Source organism: Oreochromis aureus, linkage group 20, assembly GCF_013358895.1.
Source record: "Oreochromis aureus strain Israel breed Guangdong linkage group 20, ZZ_aureus, whole genome shotgun sequence".
NCBI lineage: Eukaryota > Metazoa > Chordata > Actinopteri > Cichliformes > Cichlidae > Oreochromis > Oreochromis aureus.
Genome location: NC_052961.1, coordinates 21,408,183 through 21,432,970, shown reverse-complemented (window position 1 = coordinate 21,432,970; position 24,788 = coordinate 21,408,183). Strand labels below are relative to the sequence as shown.

General features: G+C 40.2%; 2 protein-coding genes across 5 annotated transcripts; both read left to right on the top strand.

Annotated features, from left to right (window-relative positions):
- The first annotated feature begins 1,518 nt into the window (after positions 1-1,518).
- ahcyl1 (adenosylhomocysteinase-like 1) lies at positions 1,519-20,697 on the top strand. 4 transcript variants are annotated; one of them, XM_031726417.2, is made up of 17 exons: positions 1,519-2,215; positions 12,196-12,310; positions 12,572-12,715; positions 13,395-13,495; positions 13,605-13,707; positions 13,969-14,063; positions 14,163-14,269; positions 15,579-15,695; positions 15,796-15,859; positions 15,959-16,047; positions 16,189-16,259; positions 16,562-16,656; positions 18,528-18,626; positions 18,776-18,844; positions 19,000-19,078; positions 19,237-19,357; positions 19,457-20,697. In XM_031726417.2, the coding sequence occupies exons 1-17, from the start codon at positions 2,024-2,026 to the stop codon at positions 19,461-19,463; spliced, it is 1,668 nt and encodes a 555-aa protein (XP_031582277.1). In that variant the 5' UTR covers positions 1,519-2,023; the 3' UTR covers positions 19,464-20,697. The 4 variants fall into 4 exon arrangements, with proteins under 4 accessions (XP_031582277.1, XP_031582278.1, XP_039460839.1 ...); XM_039604905.1 differs by having other exon boundaries at positions 1,762-1,782; XM_031726419.2 differs by lacking the exon at positions 1,519-2,215 and adding an exon at positions 9,790-9,859.
- A 363-nt stretch (positions 20,698-21,060) lies between these two features.
- Positions 21,061-23,753, top strand: hspa1b (heat shock protein family A (Hsp70) member 1B). Its single transcript, XM_031726408.2, has 2 exons — positions 21,061-21,141; positions 21,655-23,753. The coding sequence occupies exon 2, from the start codon at positions 21,677-21,679 to the stop codon at positions 23,594-23,596; it is 1,920 nt and encodes a 639-aa protein (XP_031582268.2). The 5' UTR covers positions 21,061-21,141; positions 21,655-21,676; the 3' UTR covers positions 23,597-23,753.
- Positions 23,754-24,788: the final 1,035 nt, after the last annotated feature.

Below are 24,788 nucleotides of genomic sequence, written 5' to 3'. Positions count from 1 at the left end.
ATATATTGAGTGTGCTATCACATAAGAAAAGGAGGAGTAAGGAGTTATTTCATTATATGATTCTTTGATTAAAAAACAAAACAAAAACTACCAGATTTTGAAAATGTTTCTAACTGATGATTGACTGACTACTTAGGTCATAATTTTAGTAACTGGGGGTCAAAGGTGGAGGTGGATAATAATTTGTTGAACTATATTGTGACATATACTGAAACGGATGAAGTTAAGTTTTTCCACCTTGAACAGTATAAAAATATCAGGGAAGAGGAAAACAGTGGGAAATTAATATGTAGAGTGACACGTGATGTTTGATGCTGACTAGCAAAGTAGGGTTTATACAAGTTGATGAGAGTACATTTTGTACGTCTATGTAAGTTTCCAAATAATTAAAATTAGAGGTTACATTTGATCAGTATTATAAATACCTACCTGCCAACATTCTAGTGGTTTTATGATTGATTGATGCACACTGGCCCACTAGAGACAACAGAGACCTGCTGATATAGACCTTGCATAGAAATGCAATCAAAAGAGAGCCTTTAGGTCTTGGGTCAAGGAAGAACTGAGGGGGTGTAACACAAGGGGGGGAAAAGGACACCTACAGAAAGAAACTGGAAGCCCACTCCAGCAGAACAATACCAGTGATGTGTAGAGTGGAATGGGGGAAAATCACTGGGTTTAAGGTGACAGAAAGACAACCAGTGGGCCACCTGGAGAGAGCAAACGAGTTTAACGTTTTCTTCAACAGGTCTAGTTCACCCTAAGCTGCTGCTACCTACAACTCCTAGTCCACAGGTGTCAAAAGAATTTGCCCTTCTTTTCCCCAATTAAACTCCATGGATCAGATTCCTCCATATTTGATTAACACCCATCCGCTTGACTGTGACATCTGGCCAGATTAGGAGACAGCTGGAGAAACTGCAACAGGGCAAGGCATCAGAGCTAGCCAGCTGTCTGTGATCCTGCGTCACATTTATAATGCGAAACAGGAGATGGTAAAGAAAATATCCTGTCTGGTTGGCTGCCCTCATTTCACATTAATGTGATGAATGTGCTGGGGAGACTAGACTCATCCCACCTGAGAAGGCTGGTGAAAACAACTCTTGACCCATATAAAGAATTTCAGAAATATAGGATAAATAAGGCCTTTATAACCTTATTACCTTTGAAATTGCAAATACAACATTTTGGTCATGCTGCAGTCTTATAGAATTTTAAATTCAGTTAATTATCTTATTCAACGAGGCAGCTGAAACAACAAAGTAGTCATGTGTAGTCGTGTAGATTTAGCCGGAGGTTGGCTTGAGTTCCCCTTTTCCCTGAACAGGACCTCCCAGGTAAAGCATCGCGATTAGCAAACTCTGCCAATCAGGGGCTGTATCTTGCAGACGCTGGTCCCCGATCAGCCAATCATTAAAAAGTGGGCGGGGCTTGTGTTAAGCGCGCTACGCTGATTAACAGAGGGCTGTATAACAGTCAAGTGTAGCACTAAGCATAAAAAACAGAACAAAAGAAAAAAAAACTGCAGTGCTGAACATCTGACATTTAAGCCTCACGAGTGACGAATAAATGATGTAATTTCTTATGGGTAGCGAGGCCTCAGCCGTTACACATTCAGCAGTCACTTTCCTGTCCACTGGAGCTAACTGGCTTATCACCGCCTACACACTGCCCACTGGTTCGTCTGACAGCCTCAACAAACCGCCCCCTCCCTCCCTCACCTTGGGAGATGTTGCCGTCTGTGGATGACAGCAGACCTGCAGGACCGAAGCAAGTGGCCGTGTGAGTCTTTTAGAAAGTAGATAAGGGAGAAAACAGCGTCATATCTCGTGAAGTGAGCTACTTTGTTAGCTTTGCTCCGTGGTGTAGTGCTTCAGCGTCGGTTCGGTCATTTTAAGCCACGAAGCTTTAGCCAAGAGAGCAAGAAGGCGAAGCTAAGGGTATTAGTTTCAACTCAATCCAGAACCGGCTTTTGTTTCCCCCCTCTCCTCTCCAGTAACAGTATCGATATCACTCGGATGCAATGACAGACACAGTTGTGGACAGCAAGACGGAGGTTAAACAGGGCACGAAATATGTCAAGGAGACCGAAAACGTTGCGGAAAAATATTCCGTGTTGACTGTCAGCAAAAACAGCAGTGATGTGAATATGAACGTTGGAGAAATGACTTCCGCAGCGTTCACCGCAGTCCCCACACTGAAATCCGTCAAGAAGGTAAGAAACGTGATGCTCCCAGCAGTCACTGCCATTGGGCACAGACACAGTAAGGAGGGGATTTCACGTTGATACGCATCGTGCTGCAGTGAAGTCCAAGTGTAGGCAATGTGATGTACTGTGTTGATGTATTAATTGTTAATAAGGCGCAGTGTGTATGTCTGCTCCAAAGTTGTCATTGGGAATTTTGTTGGAGGTTTAATGCATTCTTCACTTACTTGAGGTGAGGTGGGAAGTGCAAAAATGATCTTAAACATTTAAAGTACCCATATTCATGTATCTTAGAAGCCAGCTATTAAGGAAAGCTTTGCTAACTGTCTCATATGTAGTGTTACTCTAATAATACCTTCTACTGTGTTATTACTGGGGCAAGAACATATAATTTTAAAGACAAGATGATTGTTAAAATCTGTCTTCAAGTTGCCTTCCCGTCTGTTTAAAGCACAATGTCAACATTATGCCAGCAGGCAGGAAACAACTAAAAGCCAAGCTGAGCTCTTAAACCTCTGATTTAAGACCTCAGCAAAGTGCAGAACTACTGTGTGAGGGCTAACACAACTGAGTCTGTGGGGTCCTCCAGTTGAGTAGGGGGGTATTTAATCAGGTGTACCCTTTTGTTGTGGGGAAAAAAATAAATCCACCATAAACTGTAGTTACAGTTACAGAACCTTGAGATTTGTAAATGTGTAAGAACATGGGAACTGAACCTAAACTTTTATCACATTAATGTGTAGTGAGCTCTATATCTGTCTTTAATTAGTTCACATGTGCAGGTAATGAGGACATCATCAGTGTTAGTTGGAGGAAAAGCATCATGAACATGCAAAAGCAGCACAGGGTGCACCTGTGAGATGAACCTGTGAATGTTGAGTTTCTTGCTTGTTATATAATCTGAGAAAACAGCAAAACCCACATGAGGTGGCTCTTCACAGCATCTGGTACCCGCTAGTGGATAATCATGGAACTCCTGATTAGAGGCTTCTTTTTCTGTTTCTCAGAACAAACCTGCTCAAATCTCTGTAGACATTTCTGCCAGGGAAGTTTTTCCTGATCATATGAGGCTGTGTCACAGAGTGGTGATTAAGCCCTCTGGAACTTTTTAGTTATAATGTCTGGCAGCTGTGTTAGTAATATCAGATATATTTCAGTTCCTCAAGGTGACCTCTGACTGCTGATACCCGTGGTTCTTTGAGGGTGACTTTGCCTGTGTTTGACACCTATTTTTATGATTCACACATCTGTGTTATGACCTAATGTTAGCTGCTTTTCACTTTAAAATACTGGCATATACACTTATCAGTCATAACATTATGACCACTTGCCGAATATTGTATTAGTCCCCCTTTTGCTGCTGACCCACTGAGACATGGACTCCACTAGACCCCTGGAAGGTGTGCTGTGATCTCTGGCACTAAGATATTAGCAGCAGATCCTTTAAGTCCTGTAAGATGTGAGTTGGGGCCTCCATGGATCAGCCTTGTTTGTCCAGCACATTCCACAGATGCTCAATTGGATTGAGATCTGAGGAATTTGGAGGCCAAGTCAAGATGTCAAAATTGTTGTGCTCCTCAAACTATTTGTGGCAGGGTGCATTATCCCGCTGAAAGAGACCATCAGGGAATACTGTTTCCATGAAAGGGTGTACATGATCTGCAACAATGCTTTGGTGGTATATCTCAAAGTAACATCCATGTGGATGGCAGGACCCAAGGTTTCCCAGCAGAACATTGCCAGCGTAGGGCTATCCCCTAGTGCATCCTGGTGCCAGGTGTTCCCCAGGTAAGTGCACCTGGCCATCCATGTGGTATAAAAGAAAATTATACAACATAGAAAATTATTCATCTGATGCTTATGTGCCCATTGTTGGTGTATTTGGGGGTACAGGGGTTAAGTATGGACACCCTGACTGGTCTGCAGCTATGGAGCCCCATAAACAACAAACTGCAATGCTCTGTGTATTATGACACCTTTCTGCCAGGAAAAAAAAAACCCATTAACTTTTTCATCAGTTTGAGCTACAGTAGTTCATCTGTTGGATTGGACACACAGGCCAGCCTTCACCCCCCATGTGCCATTGAGCCTTGGCCTCCAATGACCTTGTCGCTGCTTTGCCACTTTATTCCTTGGACCAGTTTTGATAGATACTGAACACTGCAGTCTGGGAACACCCCACAACAGCTGCAGTTTTGGAGATGCTCTGAAACCGTTGTTTACCCTTCATAATGTTCCTTGTCAAACTCGCTCAAATCCTTACATTTTTTTCTGCTTCTAAACTTTGAGGACAAAATGTTCAATAGCTCCCTGATATATTCCACCCACTAACAGGTGCCATGATGAAGAGATAATCAGTGTTATTCACTTCACCTGTCAGTGGTCGTAATGTAATGCTTGACTAGATTTAGATATACTTTGCTACTACCAGGTTGGATGTCCCTTTGCCTTCAGACCTATCTTAACCTCCTAAGACCCGAATTCTTCCACGACATGCATTTTTAATTTCTCTTTGATATTTGGGCTGATTGGGGCCCGATAAATGTAAAAACAAAGAATTACCAGATTTTTTTTTTTTACCTTAATTTTGTTTTTATGAAAAATCAGAGCCACATGTGAGGATATCCTTAAAAATTTTGATAGAACAGTAGCAGTATAATGTCCTCGTAAATGGATATCAGGCCCTTGAAGAGCAAAATTGAGTATTTTGGTCTAAATAACCCAAAATGTGATGTCCACATATGTGGACGGCAGGTCCTAGGAGGTTAAGTCTTTGTGGCATAGATTCAGCAAGGTGCTAGTTCATATTTATCATGTATAGCATCACACAGGTACTGCAGATTTGTTGAATGCACACCCATAATGTGAATCTCCCGTTCCACATCCCAAAGGAGCTCTATTGGATTGAGATTTGGTGACTGTGGAGCACATTTGAGTGCACTGAACTCATTGTAATGCTCGTGAAACCAGTTTGAGATGATTTGAGCTTTGTGAAATGGTGTGTTGTACTGATGGATGAACCCATTAGAAGATGATTACACTGTATTATAAAAGGGATGGACATCAGCAGCAGCAGCATTACTCAGGCAGTCTGTGACATTTAGACGATGTGTTCAAAGTGTGCTAAGAAATCTCCCCACATCACCGATGTAATTTGTTTTCAACTTTAGCACGTATTATTAGCCACATGTATATGCCTAAATTCACTAAGTTGCTGCCATGTGATTGGCTGATTAGATATTTGTTCATATCAGGTGTACCTAATTAAGATATCAAGAAAATGAAAATATCGGCTCATATGTGTTTTAACAAAGAGTATTTCAGCACTCAGGAGTAAACTTACTTCATGCCACCTCAAAAACACAAATGCACAAGTGGTCTCGACTTCTGTCTTATTATGTAATCAGGGTTGAGTTTACTTTTTTTGTATGATGCCTTAAAGATCCACTTATTAGAATTCTGTGAGGCTCATCAAAAAACAGTGTCCACACTGAAACATCTGGCTTACCTTGTTAAAGGAACAGTAGGTTTCTCGCCCTTGAACTCACTCATAAGCAGTGTTGGGTAAGTTACTTTAAATTAGTAACTTAGTTACATTACTAGTTACTTCTCTAAAAAAGTAACTCAGTTATTTCAAGTTACTCGTTACTTTCAAAGTAACTAGTTACTAGGGAAAGTAACTTTGGTTTTACTCAGAATTCTCTTGTTAATGTGTTGCTTCCGTAACTGGATACCCAGCAAGATTGCCAGTCTTCTAGCTTGCTTACTTGCCACAAGTGCACTGTGCCACCTACCAACAGAAAGGAAAAAATAATGTGCACATTTCCACGAGAGAAATCCCACGCCTGGACCGTCGTTGACCGCCGCCATGATTCTAGCCTGGTTTTTACATCCAACACAAAAACTGCAGTCGTGGTGCTTTTGATTGTACTCAGAACTTGGAAATTCTGCCTTCTGAATAGGAAGATGTAGGTAACTCCAGACTGCAGATGAGCTGCATACAGAGCTGGACTGGGACACAAAAAAAATCGTCCCCGGCATTTTGACTAGAGACCGCCCCGCCATTATAGGAAAAATCATAAAGCCTTTGAATGAAAATAAACACTGTTGTGACAGTGATGTACACTGTTCTGATGGTATATATGTATCAATCTATCAATTGTTTGTTGTAAGACTCAGATAATTATTTTTTTAAAAGCGAGACATTTTAAATGAGAATAATAAAGAAAAGTATTTCCTTGTGCCCCCCTTTCCCTGTTAATGCCCTACCTGGCCCCCTGGCAACACTTTGCTAGACCCGCCCCTGCACAGTTACCAGCTGTCAGCTACGTAGAAAAGGATGCTGGTGTTATTTGTCTCTCAGAAACAGTTCATAACTTCCCTTCAACTCATTCATGTCACCTAACAGGTAAACCTGTTTCTACATCACCTGTTCAGCTCTAATGATTCAGTAAGGACATCTCCTGGTTTCATCTGCATGTTTCCCTCTCACCAGATAACCAAACCGATATCATGACCAGCAGCTTTACAGCTGTGGCTCCAGCAAACATCAGCTGATACTAGAAATTAATATTAAATAAATTCTAACAACAGCTGATCAAGCTTAAACGTGCTGCTGTTGTTTAACGTGACATCCGCTGGTTTCCTCTTTCTGGCGCAAAGTGGGCGATAAATAAACAAGAGAGAAAAGCCGATCAGCTGATCATTGATCAGTTTCGTGATTGAAGTAGAAACGGGAGAGGAGAGAATGAGAGAAGAAGAGGCAGCTGTGCAGCTTCAGCTTTGTGTCTTTTTCATTGTAGCTGAAGTCCGGGACAAACTGTGTTCCTTTTCACCTCAGTACGAAACGCGTAATATTTTCTCTGAATACAAGACGATTCTGTTTGGCAACTCTAATAATTAACCTATGAACAAAATAAAGTTCAACATCAGTAACATAGCACCCACCCAGCTGTATAGAAACTCCGTCATGCTAGCTAGCACGTAGTACGAAAAAGTCAGCATACCGAAAATAAACTCCACCTAAACTTGGTTTATATCTGACTCCGATAGACTGCAGGTCATAACTTCTTACCTGAAGTTCAGTTCACCTGACACGCGGGACCGGCGGCCGCTTGGGTCTCTCCTCTTGCCTCCCTTTTCCTTCATCCACCTGCTGGCTTCCACCACTTGCTAATGTTATTGAATCTGTGGAAGCTCCGCGATATCCACCACACGAAGTAACGAGTAACGAGCCTATCTAAATCCCAGTAACGAGTAACGCGTTCCTGGTTTTGGCATAATAACTAGTTACCGTGCTCGTTACCACAATAATAACGTAGTTACTGTAACGCGTTACTTAATAACGCGTTAGTCCCAACACTGCTCATAAGTGAGCTACAAGCAATGTATAATAACGCAGTGTGGAAAAATTGCACTAGGTATGTTTGTTAGTCCTGTCATCTTGTCTTTGTGGCTGTATTTGTGAATTGAGTAAGTTTAAACAAAGTGTGTTTATAATAATTGATAAATAACTGAATAATAAAAACGCCTGTTTTCTCAACATCGTAGACTTCAAACTGCTAGCTCACAGAATGCAATAATGTGTGGACTGTGAGCCGCCTCAGGGTGCCTGATGAGAACATATTGGATTGTAGGAATGTGAACTGCGCTTATGAAAACAAAGCACTGTGTTATGAATAAATGTGAGAGCCCGGTGTCAAACTGAGCAGTCTGTTTGCATGAAAAAAAAGAAGAATGATTAAAGAAACTACTGTAAATGATTGGAAAAAGTGTCAAACTGATTGAAATCACAATAAATGACATATTGAAAAGAAGACTGAACTCAGCAGAACTACTACATTGAAAGGTGACGTGAGTAAACAAAGTCAATGCTACAAATTAAAAACGAGTGAGTTAGTGTGAGGGCAGATGAGTCAGAGAACACCAATCCTCTGCCTCCTCTCTCTCTGAATCCATCTAATGGTTATGTAATACGCCCCCTGGGAATGGGACTCGCTCACCGTGAATCTGTTCATGCATCATCATATTTATCTGATTCCTGTGGGCTGCTTTGTAGGATCTGAAATGTGATGATACCTTAGCTTCACTATCTCATCCTGCGTGTCTGCCAACATTATGGAAGACATTCATGAAGGTCAAACATAACTTTTCCCCTCCTGGTAAGTGGTAATGAAGACTGGAAAATGTAGTGTGGTAAAACAGCACAGCAAAGAAAATGGGTAAAGTTAAAGGTGAAGCCGGGGCTCAAGCAGGAATGATTTGGGTTGCCCTCCTGCCAGAATTGGATACAGAGACATTCACATTCATCTCTAAAGACTCAGACATAAGTATGCTTTGAAAAAATGTAAAGATAAAATGTACCTGGCACATTCTGTGTTACATGTGTACACTTACAGTCATTTCCAGTGAAGGAACAGTCATCATAAGGTTAAAAATAAAGCACATTCAGTAGTTTTACAATTTTCCATTACCTAGGTTTTGCCCTTGGCATTCACTAAGTACAGTTTACAGTTTAAGTACAGTATTTGTTATCAGGAGTTTGGATTTCTGAATAAGCGATGCAGTAAGATAATGCAAGGGAATAACAGCTTGACAGTAAGATTAGGATTCTGAACTGCTTTAGGACTTATGCTCTTTACTTATGTAAAGGTCAGATAGTCTTGGAGAAAGGATTAGTAGAGTTGTATTTTTTTCACAACACTGTAATCGGTCATGCATGTGTTGATCTAAACAGTTGCCTTTGCACACCAAAGGAAGTACCCTGATTTGAAAACTGCAGCTGGACTTCACTCCTTTGAGTGTGTCACTGCACCATTTTTACTTATATAAATATTGCAGGCCACATGTCTTTGAACCTGTTTTAATCACTGTGAGTAGTCTGTATACAAAGATCAGGTGATGTGGATAAGACTGTATGCCTTCCGCAGGGCAGTGATTTAGAGCACTAGCTGTGTCTGACTAAGTAGCTAGCGTCGCCTTATGTCAGGCCTACATTGAGCCCTTACAACACTGACTGAAAGTCACACTCCATAGCTTAAGTCTTTGACCTGGCCTGCTATCTAGGAGAGAAAGGGTATTTTTAGCTGTAGGGACTGCATGGGATGCGTATTGATGCAGCAGAAGGCTAATGGAAACAGGGTTTAATTCCTTCTGTCAATCTCTGTTTACTTTAGTTGTGCAAATCAGGAGCATAGGTGTAAAGTAAGAGCTGAGGCAAATTTGTTTATTACTTTATGTACATGTGATTTTGAAACAGTTCTCGTTCGTGCGCAACCTACATACATACCTGAATCTTTTTGCATTTGCCGCCTCAGCAATTACAAAGTCATCATAACATACAACCTGCAGATTTTAGCGTCAAGTTGTCAAGGGCATAACCGGAGAGACTAAAGGGAAAGAGAAGCTTGGTTGGAATAAACCCTCCCTTTCTCTCTAGGTCTTTCTCTCTCTCATTCTCTCTCCAGGTTGGCCATTAGAAATCATGATAATAGGTGGGAACCTCCCCCTGGCTCTGCCTGGGAGTGTTCTGGGATAATAGCATCAGGGACACCTAGTACTACTGCACAGAGGACACACAGCAACAGGCAGATAGGCTGGAAAACGGAAGAGACAATGGCACACAAGCATGGGCATGGGCATGGGAGAGAAAGGGTGAGTTGCTTCTAATGTATCACTGGGAACTTCTTCTAGATACTAGATAGCTCAAACACACAGGAGCCTTAGTATTTTTTGGCAGTCACAGGTTTTTGTCTTCTTTCTGCAGTTAACAGAAACTTTTTTTTCCCTTGAAACATAAATTTCAGTTTACCTGCAGGGAGTAGTGCAATTTTTCCTAGTAAACACCAAGGTTATTCACACAGGTCCCCCGTGCAGTCGTAGCGGAAACATAATGCTGTCTTCACCAACGCTGAGTAATTCATCATTAATTAGATTAGCCTCTTGATTTTGGTCTGAGTATTGAGAGAGAACAATGCAGTAAAGCTCAAGAGACTGTGTGAAATGTCTGTTGAATCCTCAAGGCTGAAAAGTGATGCAAAGTAAACATAAAAGTACTCATGTTGACATATTTTGTGAACATATGAGATGGAGCACACTCACAGTTGTGAAAACAGAGACATGCAGAGCTCTCCTCAGCTTAGCCTGTCTCACAGGCTTCTTGAGTTTCTTTATACCGACACTGTAGGTTTCTGAAGCCCAGGTGTCACTGCTCATGGAAAGAGGCATTGTGGGTTAAAATGCTGAGTAAATAAGGTTAGTGATGTTTTAGGCATTTTGACCACACTCAGTCATTTTAAGTTAATGAAGATCATTGTAATTAGGATAAAAGCAGAGAATTAAAGTTATGGTTATGTTAGGGTGTTTTCCCTAGTGATTGTGCATTATGCTGATGTTAGCCCATTCAATCAGCCTCAGCCTTTTTGGGGATTTTGTTGATGTTTAAGCCATGTGTAGCTGTTGCATCCACCCGTAAAATGTTCTATCAGAACTAAATTTGTGTATAAAGAAAATCTGTTAATTTGATTTTGTTTCAGTATTGTGTTATTACTCTCCATAACTGTTAACAGTACGCTCTACCTGAAGGACATAGCTACAGGTTGCTGTATGTGCAGTGTACACACACATACTCGAGTGTGATCCGACTCACTCTTGTTAATCTGGGATACATGTCTTCCCGGATTCTTCATCTGTGTGTTGTGTCAACTCTGTCAGTCTGCACTTGAGTTTGCAGTCCAAACACATGATATGAAGACTTAAATAGGAGACGAAGGGAATTCTATGCATTGCCACAATTTATCACTGACTCATAGTAAATGTTTAAGGTAAAGTTGTGTAAAGATCTATCCTCCCGAAATCCTCACTCCTCGACTGCATGACCATGAAGCCCATGAAGAATTAAAAAGCTCAAGAAATAAGAATACCTTTGAATAGGTATCATGAACTTTGGACATGGTCAAGTAAACCATTTTCTTGTAACATTTTTCATGGAAAAAGGTATTTTGGAAGACGCTTCAAGCCTTTGTGCGTGGACACTAGGCATGCTTTTATGACATTATACGATGTTGTGATATTAAACAGTGTTGTGAGAAAGACAAGTGGCACGATATCATGGATGAGGTCGCAGACTTTACACAAAGACACGGGTAGAAATTATTGGAAAGGCAGACAGTGATAGTACATAGTAATGTTTAGGTAACATTGCTTTTGTTGGTCCTTTCATGGAAGATAATGGTCATACTTACTGAGCTCGCTAAACTTGCAGTAGTTGTTTTTCTGCCATCATTAGGTTCTAAAATTAAACAAAACAAAAAGGTACCAGAAACATTTCCTAACCTTCTGTTTCCATAAAGCACTGAGTAGCTGAGCTGCCTGTGATGTTGGCCTAAACTGTCTTTCATACAGTCCTCTATTTACCGTTCTGTGATCAGTTAAAATCAGTTCTGCAGTGCTTTGGTTCAGAGATTCGACAGTTTAGACTTTTATCAAATGCTGGGCTAGAAAATAGCCACACTAGCTGTTTGGTGATCCAATTTATCTGTTTCCAGATCTTTCATCTTGGGCCCTTTGAAGGCTTGGGTTGACACGATGAATCACAACCAACAATAACTGAAGCGCATGCATTTGAACAAAACGTAAATCACAAGGGAGGATCTAAAAATAAGCATCAGCACCCTTGGTCTTGATCCACCTGTGATTTCCTGTAACAAGCTGATTTGTCTTTAGAAAGGATAATAACAGAAACAGGACAATGAATGCAAACATAAACTAATGAAGTGTGAAGGTACTGTGTTAGGTATAGTGTCATCACTTTTAACATGTGATGATGATGATGATGATGATACCTTGTCCTATTGACCTCCACTTGTCCCATTGACGTCCGATAAATCCATAGAGATATATAGAAGATTTCATACATCAAATCGCTAAATATCTGGATTGTTTTGTTTTTTGATGTTTACAGTGTGGCATTTTTCCTTGGCTCTCTGCAGATCCAGTTTGCGAATGCAGAGGACAAACAGGAATTCAGCAAGTATCCGACCAAGGCAGGGCGCCGCTCGCTCTCACGGTCCATCTCGCAGTCCTCCACAGACAGCTACAGCTCAGGTACTTTCACTTTCATTGTTGAAAACTGAGCAATTACTTCAGTCCAACATAAAACAAAACAAAACATTTTTTGAAGTTCACTTAACAGTTCTTTGATTGAATTATGTTTGCATGTCCACCTGGAAAAGCTATCCATATACATCACAAAAATACACACTGTAGCTCCAGCTTTTACACAATGCATTGAAAGCATAAATTTCACAACTGGCTCTTTTGTATGCTTTACCACAAAAGTGACCTTTTGTGCTCTCTATTTGTAAGCTGCATCCTACACTGACAGCTCCGATGATGAAACTTCTCCCCGGGACAAAGCCCAGGTCAACACCCACGGCAGCAGCGACTTCTGTGTGAAGAACATCAAACAAGCTGAATTTGGGCGCCGAGAAATTGAAATTGCAGAACAAGGTATGTATGTATCAGACCTCACTGGCGCATTGTGGACATTTCAAAGCTGAAAGAATTTTTACCTATGATTGTCTGTACTTTGATCAAAACAGGTTAAAGTTTTCTTATGAAATCCTTTTTTCAAACAGGACGATGTAGTTTAAATTTTAAAAGATGGACACATATTGATTTTATTGTAATGCAGCTGTGTAATAGGGTAGTTATGTAACTACACTGTTACAGACTATATGTATTCCTTCATTGTTCGTCATCTTCTATTTTAAAATATAGATTACCTGGTGTCTGTGGTTTATGACCCAAAGCTGGTGTTATTCTGGAAACATGATGATGTTTCATTTGATCTTTTCTTCACAATTCAAAACACAATGGTGTGGTTTCTTTTGCTGTTTCTCTGTTCTTGTCTGTCTTTCTGCCTGTTTACATTGCCCATGTGAGCGATAAGTAGGCATAAGTGCCTGGCAAGTGTTGTTCAGCCTTAAAACCTGGGTTGCAACAGCTGTTGCTAACATTGTTGTTCAGTTAGTGCCCATTTTACAGCCATATACTGCACATCCGCCTTCTAGGTATCGTTTGTTTTTGAATTCGAAAAGGTCTTTCCTTCTTATCTCGCCCAAAACAAAACCTGGCCTTTGTGTTCTCTCAGGTACCATTAACTGCTGCTTGATCTGTTCATCCACAGACATGTCTGCCCTGATCTCCTTGAGGAAGAGAGCCCAGGGGGAGAAGCCACTGGCTGGGGCGAAGATAGTAGGCTGTACCCATATCACTGCTCAGACAGCAGTACGTCCGCTCATCCTACTCATCAGCGGTCCCTTTAATGTGACATCTTTTTGTCTTCTTATCTCTGTTACTTTTTTCTTTATCTTCATATTTCATTGGTCCTTCTCAGGTCCTGATTGAAACTCTGGTAGCACTCGGTGCCCAGTGTCGCTGGACTGCTTGTAACATTTACTCCACTCAAAATGAGGTGGCTGCTGCTCTTGCAGAAACGGGTAAGTATAATAAAGAAGCAAGAAGAGGCCTATTAACAATAGGGTGGAACAAAAAATAATTAATTCCAAATAACTTTGTACTATCTAAAATAAAATAAAGTATTTTTTCTTTGCTTTATTGCTCATAAGGTTAGATGAACCCAAAGAAAGCTTAAAACTTAAGAGCACTTTGCACCTCTCCTTTCACTGTGTAATGTGCACTAATGGAGCTGTGGCTCATGCTGTCTTTGCCTGTAATTATGTGTGCTTTGTTTCCTGCAGGGGTACCTGTGTTTGCATGGAAGGGTGAATCAGAGGACGACTTCTGGTGGTGTATTGATCGCTGTGTCAACACTGAAGGCTGGCAGGCCAATATGGTATTACCTGGATAGTCATGTGATGAATTTAATGCCTGTCTTAATCTCTTGCTCTTTTCTGTATGCACATCTTCCATGTTGACGTTTTTTCCCCCATAGATCCTGGATGATGGTGGAGACTTAACCCACTGGGTCTACAAGAAGTATCCCAGCGTCTTCAAAAAAGCCAGGGGCATTGTGGAGGAGAGTGTCACTGGTGTTCACAGGTCAGATGAGATCATAAATCTAGAGCTTTAGTAGAGTTTAAGTTTTATCTGCAGCATGTGCCTTTTTGTATTTTGAACTACAATTTCTGTCTGGTAATTCTTTTTGGTTTACATTGGTTTCATTATAAAATATGTCAGTAAGACCCAGGCTGTATATTCTTTACAGCATAGACATGTGCTTATGGCAGCCTATTATGAATTATAAATAATTAAGCTTGTCGCAGTGTTTTTGAGCCATTTAATACTCATCAGCTCTTTGCAGATTAAGTACTATATATACTGACAACAAAATATAAAAGTCAAACTAATGTAAATACTTAATAAATTAAAAGACAAAGGACAAATCATTGTGCTGTGACAGGTGCACTGGTTAGAACTGTTAAATTATATTTAATGGATATTTTTTTTAAATTCTAGTTAGAATTTTATATCAGTTGTGTAAAACATTTTTAAAATGATCAAAACATATGCTAAACAAACTAACTATACTGCTATTAGCACTACAGTGGCAGTTACAGGATCAAATGACCTGAACATAACTGGGATGTACTGTTCAGCACGTAGCAGCCAACAAATACAATTAATTTGCAGCAGTGCTTTTAACACATGGATTTGACTTTTAGTGGAGTGTATTTGGTATCTATGTCTTGAACACTACTCTACTTTGGAGTTTAAAATAAATATAGAAACTATCCAGTATGGTCATTTCTCTGGAGTTTCAGTTATTTTAAACTAAGCTGCTTTTAATCCCTTTTTTTTAAATTGGTATTTCCTTATTTTTTTTTTTCTTGAGCTAGAGATGCGCTAGAAGCAATTTAAGCTCTCAGTGATTACATTTCATGATGAATGACTTTGAATGAATGGCTTGTATCTGTATCAAAGGCCATTATATAAATCATATTCAGGTTTTTCATGCACAGACTAATTTTTTGGTCATAGGTAAGGACAAATAAAAATCACCAGCACTGCATTAAAATTATTTTCTGTTTAGTTTTGCTTATTGGAGTTTTATGTGCTCAAGCATGATGTTAGTTTTTGTGTAGCAAATGGTTTAAAATGACAGGAGAATGCATACATTTCTGTCAGTTTTACTGATCAGCTGTGCTTAGTTGATGGAAGCCTATTTGAAAAGCATGGCAAATGCTGGTCGCAGCAACTCTACGGTAAATGCAAAGCTCTCAGTGGACTTCATTAGCCAGATATTCTGCCAAGTGTAAGGTCACACAGAATTGCATCCTCGATTGGAAAGATTCACGTGTGTTCGGCCAGCATATGTGCCTGAACATGTTTTCCCCATGTGTCCTTTCAGATTGTACCAGCTGTCTAAGGCTGGCAAGCTGTGTGTGCCCGCAATGAACGTGAACGACTCGGTTACCAAGCAGAAATTCGACAACCTTTACTGCTGCCGTGAATCTATCCTCGATGGGTGAGGAAAATTAATCACCAAGAAAGTTGCTGTTATGAAGTTTTGTTGTATTTGGAGCAATATGGTCACGATGATGTGTCGCTCTGGTTGTCTCTGCCAGCTTGAAGAGAACTACAGATATTATGTTTGGAGGCAAACAAGTGGTTGTGTGTGGGTATGGAGAGGTGAATCATTCTTTTATTAAATTTTTTTTTTTACCTTTAGATGGAATGACTTTAACAAGTCCAGGAGATCTTTTTAGTGCACTGTTTTGTGCTCTTTAGGTGGGGAAAGGCTGCTGCACTGCTCTCAAAGCTCTCGGAGCCATTGTGTGCATCACAGAGATCGACCCCATCTGTGCCCTGCAAGCATGGTGAGTCACTGACTCTCACTATTTAGCATTGCTCACCTGTGCATTGCAAGCTACAAACAAGTGAACATTATCAGTGGGTTTTTTCTTTCTTTCTTTCTTTTTTTTCTAATCTGGTCTTCCTTAATATGCGTGTCCACACAGCATGGACGGTTTCCGAGTGGTCAAGCTGAGCGAGGTCATTCGGCAGATGGACGTGGTGATAACTTGCACTGGTACTGTACCCCATGCAGTGACATCCATTACTTCTGCTTTGATAATCACAACATTTTCAGCATGTGTCTTTTTAAATATTACAGTTAAGGGCTTTGGGTGTAAACCAGATTTTTTTTAAAATCAAAATGCTCAGATGCTCTTTGGTTTAGTGTGTTGGACAGCAATATGAACACCAGTACAGATATAGCTGTAACTCCATCGCTATAGCAGCAGCACAAGTTTAAATTTAATTTTCGTTGGCTTATTCTCTCTTCGGTGACTCTGTTAACAACACCTTACGTGTGTTTTTCTTCAAATACAGGCAACAAGAATGTCGTCACCAGAGAACAGCTTGACCGAATGAAAAACGGCTGCATCGTCTGCAACATGGGACACTCCAATACTGAGATTGATGTGGTAAACTTCAGCTTTGAGAACAAAAAACCCCACAAATACCCAATGGATTTAAAAAGCTTCTTAAGCACAGTTACTTAGAATAAACAAGAGGGGAGCCTAAATAAGTGAAAGTGAAAAGTTAACATATGTGAAAATTCAGGCACTAAATGACAAGCAAAACACAGAAAGGAGTCTGTAAACAAAAAAACATCCTGTTCTCTGTGTTGTTAATTTTTCAGTCAAAAATGAAATTTGAAAATGATCAAGAGTGACTTAATTGACTGTATGTTCCAAAACATACAGTAAAAATTGTAAGTTTTTGGACTATGACACAGTTTTTGTAGTTTCACCTCTGTTTACTACCACACGCAGGAAATGTTTAGGAATTACAACTATTTTTATACATACTTCAACATTTTCAGAGGCTCAAAAGTAATCTGACACACTAAAAACATTTAAATATAATGATTTTTTAAATACTTGGATTGGAATCCTTTGGAGTCAATGACAGCCTGAAGTCTAGAACATTAACATCACCAAATGTGTGTGTTTCTCATTTGACATGCTCTGCTAAGCCTTTACTGCAGCCACCTTCAAGTTGCTGCTTGTTTGTGGGTCTCTCTTAGGTTTTGTATTCAGTAGCTGAACACAAAACTGGCTCTGTTGGTGAGTGACTTGGCCATTGAAGAATTTCCCATTTCTTTAAATTGAGAAACTCTTGGGCAGTTTTTGCAGCATGCTTTGGGACATTATCCATTTGATCAATCAGTTTTGCAACATTTGGCTGAATCTGAGCAGAAAGTATATCCCTGTATACTTCACAATTCATCCTGCTACTTCTATCAGTCACAACAACAAACATTAGTGACCCAGTTCCACTGGCAGAAAGCCATGCATGCCCATCCCATTACACTGTTGCCACCATGTTCGAAGGTTAGTATGGCATGTTTTGGATTATGAACCTTTGCTCTTCTTCTTCACACTTTTCTCTTCCCATCATTCTGGTACAAGTTCATCTTGGTTTCATTCACCCAAAGATGTTTTTTCCAGAACTGTGCAGGCTCTTTTTAGATGTTTTCTGGCAAAGTCTAATCTGGCCTTCCTCGTTTTATGAGTGTCACCAGTAGTTTGCACTGATTTTGAACGCTGTATTTACATTCATAAAGGCATTTCTTAATTGTAGATTTTGAGAATAACACAGCTACCTCCTTGAGAGTGATGTTCACTTGGTTAGTTGTTTTCTGTAATCTTTCAGGCCTTTTGCTGTCACTGAGATGGCCATTGCATTCATTGAGACTGTTGATTTGGTGACTGCTGAAATATTTGCTCTCTCTCTGACACCTTTGTTTAATTTTTTCAGCTTTCACCGTCTGCAATGACCTCGAGTCAAGAGCATGAAAAGTTAACCAACAGAAGTTCAACACTTGAAATTAACTTGTTTTAATTTATTGGGGAATAAAAAGGGAACAGTCCTCACATGACCACGAAATTGCTTGTCAGCCAATACGCCAAGTCCTTTTGATCCTCTGAAAATGGGTGACTGTGTATAAAAATGGCTGCAATTTCCTAAACAGTTAGTGCAATACTTTTGTTAAATCTCTTAAATTAAAGCTTAAAGTCTCCACCTTATTCACATCTTGATTCTCTCTTTTTTTAGTTTTAAGATCTGCTGTGATACAGAGTGTAGAGGTGTATAGAGGTAAAACTAGAAAAAATTGTATGATTGTATGAATACTTATGGACCTGGCTGTACTTCTCAATTTCTGTGAATTCATTGGAAGAAGTTTCTAATTCAAAGAGTTCCACTATTCTTTGTTTACATGCTAACATAGCCACATGGAATGCCCACATGGAAATGTTAGCACAATGGTGTTTACGTCTTTTGTCCTCAGGCAAGCCTGCGCAGCCCTGAGCTGACCTGGGAGAGGGTTCGCTCTCAAGTCGACCACATCATCTGGCCTGATGGAAAGAGGGTTGTCCTGCTGGCAGAGGTAGTTTTCCTTAATAGCCTTCACAAAACTGTCTTTTAAATTCTCAAAATTTTGTTTGTATAACTCATAACTAGGTTGAAACAGGAGTTTATCCAGCACTAAACAGTTTTGTCAGACATCTTGTATTATTTTATTTTGTTTTTTTCCAGGGTCGCCTCTTAAATCTGAGCTGCTCCACAGTGCCGACATTTGTGTTGTCTATCACTGCAACAACTCAGGTTAATAATTTCTACTCTTCCTTTAGAGCCAGTGACATTAACTTCTTGGGCGAGTAAATGACAGTGTCCCTTCTTACTAAACTACCTGCAGTCTGCAGGCACATAGTTTCCCAGATTGTGAGTCATGTAAACACTGTGTGCTCTGTTTTTTGTAGGCCCTGGCACTGATTGAATTGTTTAATGCTCCAGAAGGACGTTACAAACAGGATGTGTATCTCCTTCCAAAGAAAATGGGTAAGAATCAGCCTTGTTTAAACTGAAACTGTGCTACTTCACTTTGGTATAGAAATGATAAGCAGTATGTACTGCTTCTCTGAAAGGCTGCTCATTGTTGCCACCCTGTGGCTTCACTAAAAAGATCACAAAACACACATTTTGTCTCTTTCCCCCAGACGAGTATGTGGCCAGTTTGCACCTACCCAACTTTGATGCCCACCTGACAGAGCTGACTGACGAGCAGGCCAAATACATGGGCCTCAACAAGAATGGCCCTTTCAAACCTAATTATTACCGGTAGGTGCTCCTGCCTTTTTCTGCTTCTATCTATTATCATGCATCAGTCCATATTTTCACTTTTTAAACTGTTTTTTTGTTTTGTTTTTTTCTCCACAGGTATTAATGAGAATGCCCGATCCTCAACGCACAGTTACCCTGCAACAAACAGAGATATCTATTTTATTTTCTAAATAGCTACAGAATGGAGGAATTATTTTACTTATGCTGAATGTAACTTATTAAAAGCACCTCAGAAGTAGAGTTAAATGATAAAAAAAGAAGAGTAGAAAACATATAACCAACTAACATTTTACATGTCTTGTCAGGTGTTTAAACAAAAGCCTACTTGCATGCTTTGATGTATGTGCACGTATTTAGTTGCTTCAGATTATGTTACTAGATAACAGAGTTGTTGATTTGTTTGTTTACCCCATTTACGCACAGTGCCAAATGATGGCCGTAAGAATGAAACGGAGGATACCTTTTCGATTTTGTCTGTCGGTGACATTAAGATTTGCCGGGTACATTCCATGAGCCAGAGTTTAGGCTGAGCCAAAACAAACTCTGTGTTACAACTTAGATTATTTTAGAAATGTTTGTTTTTATATATACGTCAAATAATCCGTTTCAATGGTATCTGCATACATGCCCTAAAAGGTAACATCCAGTCATCCTTTTTATTATAGCAGTGCTGTGATGAACTGTTGCTTGTTACATAAACAAAATGATGAAGTCTTGTTTATTCAGATGATTATAAAACGTCTTGTGATCGAGTAATGTCGTTTTGCTAATGACAGATTAAGATGTTGTTTTATGTCTGGGTGTGGAGCAGCTGTAGGTTTTCCTAAAAAGGAAGTTGGAGAAGGCTTAGGGAGAGCTGGTAAAACACTTTTTGACTGCTTTATCTTCCCTCATTTCATCCCAAGTTTCCATTTGCTCACTTGAATTCCAGACGCCTCACTGAAGAGTTTTTCTGACTGGATAGTACCTTTGAGGCCATGATATGAATGTGCCTTTTAAATGATTTATAACAACATAATACTAGCGCTGAGCTTAATTATATGAACCATTCCTTTTTGTAAAACTGCATTTATTAGAAGTACATTAACTGTCTTCCTTCCACTGCTTCTGGTTGTAAGTATAACTATAATGTATGAGCTGTGTGTTGGCAAAATATATATATATATATATATATGTTAGACTTTATGTCAGGCATATGATTGTAGTCGTCTTAATTTGATCCAACAAGATCACTTTAATATTTCATGTGATCAAAATGACATAAGTGTATACTATCTATGTAAACGATTGCATTAAATCAGCAATAAAGCGAGTCTTTTTACCATGACAAACTGAGACCAGAGAATGAAGGAGAGGCCTTTTGTGAGTCCCTGGCTCAGTAGGTAAATATTTTGGATTATTTTGGGGATAAAACTGACATTCATGGGTGCTCACACTTCAACATAACACATCACAATTCCTAAATGTGCCTTACTGCCACATTCTCCACATTGTATCCCTCTGAGTCGGCCCTGCTGGCTGAGGGTCAGATTGCTGTCTCACTCTGGAATATTCACTGGCCCTCGAGCACTGGGCCAGCTGCATTAGTTTCTAATATTAACACTTCAGTCATTGAGGAGGAGGGGGCGGGAGCATTCTGGAAACCTGGTTGTAACTATATAAGCAAGGAGCCCCGGCCAGTCTAGGTATGAACTCCAGAAGAAACACACAGAGGCAAAAGCTGACACGAAGGAAACATCCCCGGGATATCCTTCTGAGCACCAGAGAGCGCACCACTGAAAGTAAGTAGCAACACTGATTGGATAAAGTTTAGACTGTAGAGACAGTGAGGACTTCTTTGTGTGGGTGTCTTACTCTAATTCACTCATTTCCTAAAAAACCCCCAAACTTTAACAGTTAGGTGCAACAGTGTAACAGTTATACTTGATATTAAGTCTTTACTCATGAAGGATAGTCTCTAAGTCCTAGTCTGAATGTTTATTTATTTAAATATTAAAATAAGGCTACATATGAATAACCAGATACCAATCTATAGTTCACTTATTTTTTTTTTAAGTGAAGCATTTAGATTCACTGGGCTTGTGAATTCTAGCCCTCACCACTGTAAACTACTACCTAGCGATTAGCTTTAACGATTACACAGACAGTGTGCTCTTAGTTCTAAGTGCAGCTCCCTGACTTGGGTGTGACAAGTGCTCAAACTTTATGTTAGTATTATTGGAATAAACATATTAATACTGAAAACTATCAAAAACAGGACTTTATCCATTTAAATGTCTTCTAAATCTGTCTAGGAACTTAAAAGAAACCGGCGAAATGTCTGCACCAAAGGGAGTATCCATTGGCATTGATCTGGGAACCACCTATTCTTGTGTTGGGGTTTTCCAGCATGGCAAAGTTGAGATCATTGCCAACGATCAGGGCAATAGAACCACTCCAAGCTATGTGGCTTTTACTGACACAGAAAGGCTTATTGGAGATGCTGCCAAGAACCAAGTTGCAATGAACCCCAATAACACAATCTTTGATGCCAAACGGCTGATTGGAAGAAAGTTTAATGACCCAGTCGTACAGTCCGACATGAAGCTCTGGCCTTTCAAGGTGATTGACGATAATGGAAAGCCCAAAGTCCAGGTGGAATACAAAGGGGAGACCAAGGCATTCTATCCTGAGGAAATTTCCTCCATGGTCCTGGTTAAAATGAAGGAGATAGCTGAGGCCTACCTGGGACAAAGGGTGTCAAATGCAGTCATCACAGTGCCAGCTTATTTCAACGACTCCCAGAGACAAGCTACCAAGGATGCTGGGGTGATCTCTGGACTAAATGTTCTGAGGATCATTAATGAGCCCACAGCAGCAGCCATTGCATACGGCCTGGATAAAGGCAAAACAGGAGAACGCAATGTGCTGATCTTTGATCTTGGCGGAGGCACCTTTGATGTGTCTATTCTGACCATTGAAGATGGCATCTTTGAGGTCAAAGCCACTTCAGGAGACACACACCGTGGTGGGGAGGACTTTGACAACCAAATGGTCAAGCACTTTGTAGAGGAATTTAAAAGAAAACATAAGAAGGACATTAGCCAGAATAAGAGAGCAGTGAGGAGACTGCGTACAGCTTGTGAGAGGGCAAAGAGGACCTTATCCTCCAGCACTCAGGCAAGCATTGAGATCGACTCTCTCTTTGAGGGAATTGATTTTTACACCTCCATCACAAGGGCACGTTTTGAGGAGCTCAACTCAGATCTTTTCAGGGGAACACTTGACCCAGTTGAGAAAGCCCTGCAGGATGCCAAGCTGGATAAATCCAGGATTCATGAAATTGTCCTGGTCGGTGGCTCCACAAGAATTCCCAAAATCCAGAAGCTCTTACAGGACTTCTTTAATGGCAAAGACCTGAACAAGAGCATTAACCCAGATGAAGCTGTAGCCTACGGTGCAGCAGTCCAAGCAGCCATCCTCATGGGCGACACCTCAGAGAATGTCCAAGATCTGCTGCTGCTGGATGTGGCTCCCCTGTCTCTGGGCATAGAAACCGCAGGCGGTGTTATGACACCTCTGATAAAGCGAAACACCACAATCCCCACAAAGCAGACTCAGATCTTCTCCACATACTCAGATAACCAGCCAGGTGTACTGATTCAGGTATTTGAAGGCGAGAGAGCCATGACCAAAGACAACAACCTTCTTGGCAAATTTGACCTCACAGGTATCCCTCCAGCTCCCCGAGGTGTTCCACAGATAGAGGTAACATTTGACGTAGATGCCAACGGCATTCTAAATGTATCCGCTGTCGACAAAAGCACCGGCAAAGAAAACAAAATCACCATCACCAATGACAAGGGCCGTCTCAGCAAAGAAGAGATCGAGCAGATGGTGCAGGATGCTGAGAAGTACAAGGCTGACGATGACATGCAGAGAGAGAAGATTGCAGCAAAGAACACGCTGGAGTCCTATGCCTACCAGATGAAGAGCAGTGTTGAGGACGAGAGTCTGAAAGGTAAAATTAGCGAAGAGGATAAAAAGATGGTCATTGACAAGTGCAACCAGACAATTTCCTGGCTGGAGAACAACCAGCTTGCAGAGAAAGATGAGTATGAGCACCAGCAGAATGAACTCGAGAAGGTGTGCAGACCAATTGTGACAAAGTTGTACCAGGGAGCAACACCGTCGGGAAGCTGCGGCGGCCAGGCAGGAGGAACCTCCCAGGGCCCCACTATTGAGGAAGTGGACTAAAGCTATTCACCTCAGCATATCACACTCATGGGAAAATTTATGACTGCGGTTTAGAAAAAATAAATGATTTCAATGTTGTTTCCTTTTCTACAATAAATCTATAAAAGTACATCTCTCCTCATTATTGTTTGTGATAAATAGTATTTTGAACATGGAATAAAAGAATAATAAAAAAATAAACAAGTGCTAACCTTTTTCACAGATGCACATGATTAAAAGTGTTTATAATTTTGAGAATGGCCTCTCTTTAAAACCATGTACCAATGAGAGTACCAAGAGTTTCTGATAACAAATTCAGACTTTAATAAATCTGGGCATGGAATTCATAAAGGTAGTCAATAAGTATTTTTGTTAAAGATGGTTGACAAACCTTATTCAGACATTCTTTCACATTTCTTTTTCCCTATTCAAGCTGTACTTAAAAAGTAATATACAGGATAGAGTCATTCTAGGACAGACTTGTGAGGAGCTTTATAGACAAAAGGCAAGTTCCCATCTTTAAAGGTAAAGCATAAAAAAATGTATATGAAAACATGTTAGATGTCAAACAAGAGTTTGAACACATGCACACTGTAGGTGTGCTATGAGTGTGTATGACAGACAATTTTACTGCTGCACCTCTGTTAAAAAAACAAACAAAACCCAAACCTACTTTTATTTTGTTTTAGTCCACGCATGCTTTTCTTGCCTGCATTACCCAAAATGCATCAAGCACAGCCAGTTTATCACACTTTGATAGCTGCAGACTCCAGATTTGCTTATATTTTCAGTTTTAATATTCGGCCCTAGACTTTTACAGATTTCTGCAGCTCTCTCTGAAGAGATTTATACAAATGTTTCCCTCATAGAGCTGTGCTGTCTTTAGCTTTAAACAGTAAACAGACTTTATTGTATACTGCAAGTGTTGTCAGCTCTGTGTAATATTAGTACTTTTATGTCAAAGGGTCTGCACAGAAATCACACTCACTGAAAACTAAGCAACTCATTTAAACATGTTGTTCACTGAATGATCCTCTAGGTGGCGACATCAGGACGTTAGTTTACTAAAACCACTGGAGCCATAAGCACTACCTGTTGGAGCACTCTGTACACTGTAACAATAACAATCGAAAAATAAAAATAATCTCAATCATCACCACCTTGAGGCTACTCCTGATAAAAATCCCACCTAAACCTTCTGGATATTGGTCGG